The following is a 10,607-nucleotide window of genomic DNA, read 5'->3' on the forward strand; positions in this document are numbered from 1 at the left end:
GTAAGTAACGACTCAAAATGTAAAAAAGATTTATGGGAATAATTCGGGACGGTTCAAAATGTTTTTCGGGACGTTTCCGGGACGGTGGTGAAAAAAGTTAATTTTAACCCCTGGCCGCCGTACAGCTGTGCTATAACTGTGTTTCAAACCACTTTGAAGCAGACTTAATTGAAAAAGCGGTCTGATCGTTTAACTTTGATTGCGAAGCATAGCGCCCCCATGGTTAATTTTTACAGAAACAATCTTTTTTATAATGAAGGCACCATTAAGTCTTTGGGTTAACTGTCCATTTTCAGGATTTTTTGCAAGGTTTTCAAAACTCAAGTTACAGAAACTATCCAGTTGGATTTGTCTTGAGGCAAAATGTTTAGCATGTCAGATAAAGCCCGGTTTACATAATTATGTATTCAATTTGACCACTCAAACATCTTTCAATTTTCATCATTTGGTGTATGAAATTTAACCAAACTCCCAACAATGTTGATTTATTTTTTTACGGCTATAGCTACAGAATAATCTGTTTAACCAATCCCATTCGGGTATCTTTATCATAGTCACCATGGACACTACAAGTTGTCGGACATGGTGGAGGTATCAGCCTTTTTATGTCCCTCAACACATGTTCTTGTTGCAATCCTTAGTGGTAAACTACAATCATGTAATTATAATCAACGTGTTTTATATTAATTGATCATTCATCTAAATAGCAGTCTTCCCAACAAGCAAATGTTAAATTGCAGTGTGGTATCAAAAACATTTTTATAGTAATTTCAGCAATCGATTAGTACACTTTTTTTTACTTTTCTTTCTATATCCGACTCCAGAAATTCCAACAGTCCTACTATGCAACCACACTAATGAAAATACGATGCAGAAGTACAAGAACTGGCTGATGTTGTGGCAGCAGTGCTTTAATGGAAATGATTGTGTAAATTAAGTTTATTACTTTGAAACGAGGGCTGTTGGTAATCACAATGTCTTGACAGCAATTTGCGAGGAATGTCCCTTGGGGACAAGAGTACAAATCTTCCCACAATGATTTAGGATGGCCTTGTTTTCTAATAAGACGTCTATATAACGTGTACAAGAATGTGTCACTTGCCCTAGTGGTTATTTGGCAACTATTTTCTTTATAATTTTTCCTAAATCTTTCACTGTAAAGAGAACTCTATGGAGATGGACTTTCTGGGTCGAATCGGCCAGATTTCTCCTGGGAGGTGTGGCTAATCGTTTGACCTTGACCTCAAAGCGCCCCTATTGGCAGAATGGAACCAAACCTTTGGAAGAGCTGCTATTCTGGGATACATATACGGTGGACAGATTTGGAAACTTTTTCCCAGTCACAGGATACAGGAGATATGTGCTCCTAAATAAAAAACTATTCTTACATTAAGTATTACTACCCAAAATTACTTAACAAGTTTAAGAAAATACCATAACTACCGGTAGTCTTCTCCAGCGTTTTATTCATTGATTAAATGGAATCCCCATTGATGCTCAGTCTCCACGGCCTTCGCTCTCTGACCTCTGTTGATTCACATATTCAGCTGATGCATGTTCTAATAAAACATCTTGGACATTACGACGGCTCTTTGCGACAGTTAACAATTGCATTTATTTCCTGTTGTGCGATGAGCACGAAGAAATTGTTAACTCAGTGTAGCCTTTCTCATGTACTGTAGTGCAAAGTGAGGTTGAAAATATTTTTTTAATAAAGACGCATAGATTAAGACCTAAAGAAACGTTAAATGGCTGCCTCAAATCAAGGGAAGGGATTTGAACAAAAGTTCAAAAGTCTAAAAAATGAGTCCAAAATTTGTGGAGAATAAGAAAGAGAATAAAACTTATGAACAATAGTTGAGCGCTGCATGCAGAACTAGCCTAAATAGTTTGGAACACACACATTGCTAGTTTAATGTGTCACCTTAAATGTGGAACTTGTGTAAAATCAGGTTTGAGAGGGTTCTAGTAGGAATGCATGGAACTGCATATACTATTTATAGCCTGCAGTCTCTTCAAACTATATTTAGCTTGAGTCCTCAAACTACGGTACCATATTGAAGCAAGTAGCAGAAACGTGACGTCCAAAGAAATTTTTATTAATGATCAAAGCTTACTACTTTCACTAATTCAAACTATTCCGTACCAACATCACTAACCGGACTGCTATGGAAGTAAATCTGTCATCGGATTTTGAAAATAAAAAGCAATTGAATTTTAAGCACTGAATATTTATGCATTGAATAACGCATCTGGATTATTTTTTGCCACTATACATTTTCAGCATAATTTTCGCCTTTTTATTTTTCAATGTTCAAAAATTCAAAATCAAATATTCAATGTTAAAAAATTCAATGTGCAAAATTCAACTTAAATATTTTCATCGTCCCCTAATTCAACATGCCAAATCCAGCTACAAAATTAAATTCATGAAATTCAGTGTTAACCTCCGGGGATCCAAGCAATCGATCCTAGAGGCTAGATCGTGGTCAAGCAAGGAGAGCGAGCAGGAATAAGTGTCACTCGGTGGATACCTAACCCTAATGCGGGAAGGCCTGTTGTGCAAAGCAGGTTTTGGCCATCTCCAACAGATGGGTCTTTCTTTCTTGTTAGAAACGTTAATTCTAAACAGCATTTTACACAGTAGCCAAAAATAGGCTATGATAATATTAAAAGGCTCAAAGGTAAATCTACATCATTAAACACAGACTGTATTTTTTTATGGAGAAAGAAGCAACGGTGGTGGACCGTACTAATGGCGCGTTTCCGCTGCAGGGTGCGGATCGGATCGGGTCGCGTTTCCACCGCCAAAAGTGAGCGTGACCCGGACTTAGCCGTACCCGTTTTGGCCTCGTTTTCAGGACTCCTCCGTTGGGGTACTGGAGACGAGATGCCTGAAAGGGTCCCGGGAAATTCTAGCTACACACCCCCTCTGTTGATTGGTCAACAGAATCATCACTTCCGGGTGACGCGGGGATAAAAACAAACAAACAGTAGCCTCGAGGTATTATTCTTTACAATTAACATGTAACATTTTACGCTTGCTTGGGCGAACAAGGAGGTGGAGACGTTCGTCTGCATTCTTGGAGGAAGACGTTGTTTACGATGTTTACGTAGCTGCCGCGGCGATCGACATCCGGCCTACTGTCAGCAGTGGAAACGCGACCTCGGAACTGAGCTGGGCTATACCGCCCCCTCCCTACCGCACCTTTGCGATCCGTTCCGCACCCTGCAGTGGAAACGCGGCATAAACGCCCTATCCATTGTATGGGTCTGTAAAATGCTAAGCAAATTAAATGTATTAAGCATGTTTAATAACAAGGTGAGGGGGGATGTGGGAATCTTATCTTTTATTTATGTTTTTGCTATAATGCACAAGTTTTTTTTTTAACCCTTTTACTGCAGTTTATGAACTAAACGATGAACTTATGCCTGTGTGTGTGTGTGTCTTTGATTGCAGTGACATGGCTGGATTTGCATGCACCGTAAGGGTAATTGAAGTGGGTTAAGAGCCGAATTTATTAGGGGACCAATTTGGGGCAATCCAAGGTCTCTTTGCCTAAAGGCCTATTTAGGGTCGTTTTAGACGCAGAGACGTAAGCACGTAATTTACACAAGGGACTTGTTTTAGACAAGTTTTGATTTACGGTTCCCGTAAGGTTCCTTAAGGATTGTGCGTGTTGCAAGGGGATTCTCCGCCAGAACATTAGGGGGAGCAACGAACAAATCTGTGGGCGTGGAAGTGGAAATCGCTGGCTTGTTTATATTTATAATCATAGCCGCGGAAACGTATTCTCAGCAGGGGGTGCTGGAAAAAAAACTCAGCCTGGACTAGACTCGCAACTCGCTACATTGATAAAAAAGATATATAGCAGCGCAGCTCAATTACACCAGTGCATGCGCGCACAGTCGAAAATCGATCGTTGTGTTCACACAATGGTTCACATCCAGCTGCTCACAGAACAAGTTTAGCGCGCCACCGCTCCCCTCACACTTTTTCATATAACTTTTTTTCAGCACTAGGTCATATGAGCATTAAATAAATGCTGCGTCTCAAAATGCCTTGGACAGCAGCAACGATGACCCGCTTTGCCACGGGCCGAAACAGTGCGGAGCGACCACAGCCAGAGCGAACACAGCGGGGCAGAGGAGTGTCAGGAATAGTCTTTTGTGTACACATCAGTACGGCCTATTTGCACTACTGTTTAGTGGCAATGCAGTGTTTTATTCTATGCCTTTTAATTTTCGTATATTATTTCAATGAATACAATTTATTTATTTATAAAAACAAGATCTGGTCTTCAAATCTTTTTTCCAAACATAGGTCGGGTTTGTGTTTATATTCGGACCAACACGGTACAGCGGGCGCTCACATGACGTTAAGCATTTCCTGGTGCATAATGTGACGCTTCAGAACCTAAAATCCCGTTTCTCCCCGTTGACACGACAACACATAACCGGCGTTTTCAGAAATCTCCACTTTGGCCGGAGTTTTTAGAAATAATCGTTTTCTGTGATAAGACAGGGCCTCAGACAGGGGGTGCGGCAGCACCCCCAGCACCCCTACTTCCCGCGGTACTGTTTATAATTATCATAATTCGTTCTTGTGTTTTCTTCTTCTCCTTCTTCAAAATTCTTCATTCGCTTCTGTCACAGCCTTTTAAAAATGGCGCTATTATGCTGTAAAACCGGAAATGTGAGACTCCTGAAAGGATGTGGTTAGCTGGCCAATCACAGTCTTTGCGAGCTGCGTAGGGCCGTAGTGTTTTAGTCTCATAGTCAGGAATTTGGGCCGACGCACTTAAGCACGTAAGGGGGGGTTATGTATCTTACGTGCTTACGCGTTACGTCTAAAACAGAGCATATATCGGCCTTAAGTTTGGTGTAAGGTTGGGGCGATCTGAAGCCGGCTGCCCACTGTGGAATGAGAGTGCAGAGCCGACAGTAGGCGCAATGAGTGGTAACTGAAGCAGCAGCAGCAGCCTGTAGTTCCAGTGGAAGCACGCCCGACAGCAACCTGATTTCATTTAGTCATCCTCATAGCTCTATCAAACCACTGCGTAAAACTGTCGGCTCTGCGCACTCGTTGCGCTATCGTTATGCCAACACAGAGGCATATCAACCGTTTTGCTTCAGCCACTTAACGTGCGCCCGGTGACTCAAAACGAATGCACCCATTCTGAGTGATCGATGTTAATACAAACGTTACGTTTTAAGCTTGTGCTTGTTTCGGAACGATATGAAAACATGCACAAGCTTCATGCCGGTCTACGCTTCAAACTCGTGATTGTGGCAGAAAATTTGCAACAGCGGCCCCTGGGGTCGAACTTTTCGGTGGGTTGCAGAATTCGGTGTAACACCTGCACGCTCCCCTTGCTTGGCTGTGATCTAGCATCTATACAAATTTTGCAGCTGAATTTGGCATGTTTAATTTGGGGACGTTGAAAATATTTTCGTTGAAATTTATACATAGAATTTTGCATCTAAATTTAGAAAATGTAATTGAATTTAACATTGAATATTTAGTTAGAAGGGAAAAAATCAGATACGTTCTTTCATTGCATAAATATTCAGTGCTGTTAATTCAATAGCGATAATTCACTGGCAAAAAAATCCAGATCTGTTATTTCAATGCATAAATATTCAGTGCTAAAAATCCAATGAGACAGATTTACTTCCATAGACTGCTAGTCACAAATTATGCTATGGCTTGAAATTCAGCAGCTCATTTACCTTTCTTAACCCATCTCAACCCTAACTTTCACTGACGTTAGGGTTGCGTTGAAAATACATCTATATGAAACACATTTTTGAATTTCTGACAATCATTTATGTCAAACCTTTTTCTTTTTTTTCAATGATTAAATGTCAAGAACTGTTTTCCTTCTCTTCCAGCTATTTCTCATTGACTTTGGGCTGGCTAAAAAATACAGAGATAACCGAACAAGGCAACACATCCCCTACAGAGAAGACAAGAACCTAACGGGCACGGCCCGCTACGCATCCATCAACGCACACCTGGGGATTGAACAGAGGTCTGTGCAACAGACACACGGTCACTCAAAGCCTAGCATGTTGTTCTTACGTTAAAATGTGATGCTTAACGTTTGGATACTGGATATTAATATACATTTGTATTATGTATTCGTAGAAACCTTGATATTGAATTACTTTATGGAAGTTCTGTATGGTTCTGTTTTTTCCCAGCCGACGTGACGACATGGAGTCGCTAGGCTACGTGCTGATGTACTTCAACAGAACCAGTCTGCCATGGCAGGGATTAAAGGTAGAAGACTATGTGATATTAGGCTTGTTTTATGGATACAGTATTCTGCTGTTGATGAGCTTGAAAATTGGACATAAATTTGCTGACGATAGTCTAACGCATAAGACTGCATTGGAGCGTCTACCCTTGAACATGGTTTGTTGTGATGAACTGTACTGTTGATGTCGCCTACATGTTCCTCAGGCTGCAACCAAGAAGCAGAAGTACGAGAAGATCTCTGAAAAGAAAATGTCAACCCCTGTAGAAATTCTCTGCAAGGTGAGTGCAACTCTAATTGAACAATGCTAGATATAGATCTGCTTTATGGTTTTCTCTTTGGCAAATTTGTTGTGCTTAATCCTGAATGTTTATTGTGTTCAGGGATTCCCAGCAGAGTTCGCCATGTATCTGAACTACTGCCGTGGTCTGCGTTTTGAAGAGGCCCCGGACTACATGTACCTTCGCCAACTGTTCCGGATCTTGTTCAGGTATTTCAAACGATCAAAGAGACTAAATGTTACCCTGAAAACGCACTTCTGGCGTGTGTGCGTGTCCTGACCGTTGTGTCTGTATGTCTGCCCCATTGACGAAGACCTGTTCATTGATTTCTATGTTAATAAATGAGCTCCTTATTTTAAAGTCAATCCACAACCAAGCATTTTATTATAATTTTACTTCTGCTGCAGGTATTCCAATCATGTTGTCGAAATAAATCTTCACTCTTGAGCTCAGCTCTCCCCCACAAGCATAAATCCAACCCATTTAAACATAATCCAGCACCATCAAGGATTGAATATTTAAATATTTTTGAAATGCACTTGGAATCCACAGGAACACTAGGAAAAATGTATTGAAACAAATTACGACAAAACCGCTACGGCAGGTTGTCGCTAGCATGAACGTATTGAAACCACTACAGCAGGTAGCCATTGGCATGAACTTATTGAAACCGCTACGGCAGCAAGCCGTTAGCATGAACGTATTGAAACCGCTACGGCAGCTACCTATTAGCATGAACGTATTGAAACCGCTACGGTAGGTAGCTATTAGCATGAATGTATTGAAACCGTTACGGCAGGTAGCTGTTAGCATGAATGTATTGAAACAGCTACGGCAGGTAGCCGTTAGCATGAACGTATTGAAACTGCTACGGCAGGTAGCCATTAGCATGACATATTGCAGTGGAGAAGATCATCAGTATTATATGATAGTTTTTAGTTTTTTTAACTACAATTCAGGAGTGTATTGGTCCTTGGGTTGCTTTGTGTAGCACTGTATAACTCTTTGATACGACTCAATATTTGAACTGCCAAGCATAGAAGGTGTTGTATTGCGGAAGATTGTATAATGGTGCCTTTCCCAGGACACTGAACCACCAGTATGACTACACATTCGACTGGACGATGCTGAAGCAGAAAGCAGCCCAGCAGGCAGCCTCCTCCGGGGGCCAAGGCCAGCAGGCACAGACCCCCACAGGCAAGCAATCTGATAAACCCAAGCCTAACATGAAAGGTTAGTAGTGTGTGTGTGTGTGTGTGTGCCCGCGCGCGCTTTTGCGTGTGCCCCCGCTTTTGCGTGTGCCCCCGCGTGTTTTTTGTGTGTGCCTCACTTAAAGTGCAGTAGAAATTAGGAAAGCGTTTCATGATGGGCAGGAAGTGAAAATACACAATCTAAAAATAATTGTAGACTCAACTCGGTAGGTTCTCGTGCTCCAACTTTGCCTTCTGTATTGATATTTGTGGAATATTAAGACCCAAAATGGAAACTAGGATGGAATGGTTTTACTTGTATGATGTGCGTCAAATTATCTCACTATTTGACTCTTTTCAGATAGAACATGTTAATCATATGGGAAGCACAAAGAGCAGTTAGGTAAATGTTCCCATCTGGACCAAAACAATCCTGATGAACGATATCACATGTGTGTCCGTGAAAACAAATGCTGCACCGCGTTTCAAAGCTTTTCTTGGTTGTTAGAGAAGGCTGATCAACTCAAGTGCTTCCTGAAACTGGTTTTGTTGCTTCCAAATAGGAATGTCTGCTTTTTCTGCCTCCCATTTGGTGTTTGTACATCAATTACGAAAGATGTCTTTTGCGATTTATGTTCGGCCTTTTCTTAATTCAAATTTTCCAATTCTCTTCTCTGTAGGTTTCTAAGCGCTTTCCTGTCAGGAGTGAAAGTCGGGCGGAGGGACTCCACAGTAGCACCATAATCATTGGCGACTAGGACCACCTCCCGCCCAGAGGGCTTTATTCTCCCCCCCCCCACCACCACCAAACAAACTTTCTCCTTCCATAATTACTATGTATGTAATGGATATATAGATATACAAATGCCTCTGTTTGCAGCAATATCTATATATTGGTATGTATATAATATTCTCCACTTTGAAGAAAGAAAATAAATTAAAGCTTTTTGTTGGGGCTGAGACATCTTTTTCCCTTATACCACCTTTCCCACTTCCCATTATCCTTATTCTTTTGGTTTCTTGGGTAACAATAGTTGAACAATTTAATTGCTCTTTTAGTCCTTCCCTTCCTTCCAGTGACATGTGTAGACCTGTTAACCCTGCCCCCGTGTGCCCCTTGTTTTATACCCGCCTCAGTGACATTCATAAAACATTAAGTCAAACTTCTTATTTTTTTGTTTGAAAAGAATGAATGATGGAATCCTGGTTATTTACTTTGCTTAAAATGTCGGAGTTCTATTCCTTTTTTCCATTCTCTATTTTTATTTTCTATGGTGATTAGGAGTGTTGAGCAGCTGCGTTAATGTCCCAGCTGGCGACGGTCTACAATAGTCTGGCTCTCCTTGTAAGAGTGCTGCATTATTATTGAATCTGTTGATACACCTATGGTCTTCTGAAACAGTCTTCTAAATGCCAATAAAAATGTAAAAATACAATAAAAAGCCCATCCTGTGTCAATGAAATGTACTAATGATTAGATGTCCTCACAGAGGACCTCACAGAGCTATTGAGTCTTCAGCCAATAAGAACCAGAGCACTCAACAGATTTGATGACGATGTCCTTGTGGAAAAAATGAGGTCCACATGATTGATTCTAATGAATTTACCATCCATCACAGTATGCTAACACAAATGATTTGCCTATCTAGGAAATTTCCTATGCAAAAAATAATTCGTAGAGGCCCCATGAATAGAGGGACCCGTCCACAGCCCGCTAAAACAGCTGCAATACCAGGCTTGGCCGCTGAGCACAGGTGGATTGCGGAAGTATGCACTGCTCCTGGGGGCCTGATCCAGCCACGTCAGGAGTCTCAAAAAACCACATAAATACAGACCAGGGGGGTATACCACGAACCTCGCTGAACATACCCAGGCTTTCTTGGGAAAACCTGGCTCGACAGAGCCGCAACTCGCAATTAGAGTTAAACGGTACCACAACGCTCACTTTAGATTAAATTAGTCGAACCAGGTTTTCCGCTTTAGGTTCAGTGCGCGTTCACTTGAAAGGGGCGTTTTTTGCGTCATTTTTCTCACCTTTACGATAGATCAAGCAGTCTATATGCGTATAAGTGAAAAGATTCTGCATATTGTCTATAAAATAACTGCCAAATGCAGAATTGTTCGCCATTAATCCAAATAGAATGATTTAAAAATGCATAAGCAACGTCCATCCTGCCTTATTCTACCATTTAGGGAATTCACTTTAAATACACCCTATGTAAGAAATGTATGGCATGTTTTCAACCGCTGAGAGGTAGCGGCTGTAGCGTAGTGGATTAGTATAAGACCCGAACGCCAGCGACCGGAGCCCTGTTTCAGGTAGCTGGTTTTGAGGCAACCCCGAGTTTGTTCGCTCTGAGTTAATGGAAACTCGGGCTTTTCCGTTTCTGGTAGCAGGTTCAGCGCAACCGAGAGTTAGTTGCTGTGGCAACATACGCCGTGGGTCTAACCTGCTCGGGAGGTGGTTAGACCTACTCTGAGTTTGTTGTCTATAAGGCTGAAGGCAGCTCTCCGACAGAAGGAAGTGTTAGAAATTGTCCTTTTCTACGAGAGCCTGCGGACGTAGAGGCTGCGATCCTCAGAGGGAATCTCCGTGAGGAACGATTATTAAGACGCCGGCTGGATATACTTTCTTTTCCTGAAAATATTCTTCACGAGCGCTATCGTTTTTCAGCACAATCTATCATTTATTTAGACCACCTTCTCAGCCCCCATGTTAACTCTCAAACGCACCGGGGGCATGCTTTAAGTTTAAGTTGTTTTTTTAACGCAATTAACGCATTTGCAGAATGATCCGCCCAGTGCATCCCACCCGCTCTGTACTACAGTCACTTTAACGTTGTGGCTTTCCCATGATCAGAGTAGCTGACTAC

The 10,607-nt window shown here is 41.6% G+C and overlaps 1 protein-coding gene across 7 annotated transcripts in view; it reads left to right on the plus strand.

Annotated features, from left to right (window-relative positions):
- The window catches only part of csnk1a1 (casein kinase 1, alpha 1), a 29,569-nt gene extending 19,968 nt beyond the window's left edge, over positions 1-9,601 (plus strand). The window contains exons 5-10 of one of the 7 annotated variants that reach the window (XM_056600891.1): positions 5,896-6,035; positions 6,208-6,286; positions 6,470-6,544; positions 6,647-6,753; positions 7,629-7,777; positions 8,415-9,552. In XM_056600891.1, the coding sequence (XP_056456866.1) occupies positions 5,896-6,035; positions 6,208-6,286; positions 6,470-6,544; positions 6,647-6,753; positions 7,629-7,777; positions 8,415-8,422 (558 nt within the window). In that variant the 3' untranslated portion in view covers positions 8,423-9,552. Of the gene's footprint in view, positions 1-5,895; positions 6,036-6,207; positions 6,287-6,460; positions 6,545-6,646; positions 6,754-7,628; positions 7,783-8,414 lie in introns of those variants that run through there. The other 6 variants (XM_056600888.1, XM_056600885.1, XM_056600886.1 and 3 more) reach the window with 6 other exon arrangements.
- The last annotated feature ends 1,006 nt before the right edge of the window (positions 9,602-10,607 follow it).

This window comes from Gadus chalcogrammus, chromosome 10 (assembly GCF_026213295.1).
Source record: "Gadus chalcogrammus isolate NIFS_2021 chromosome 10, NIFS_Gcha_1.0, whole genome shotgun sequence".
In the NCBI taxonomy this organism is placed as follows: domain Eukaryota; kingdom Metazoa; phylum Chordata; class Actinopteri; order Gadiformes; family Gadidae; genus Gadus; species Gadus chalcogrammus.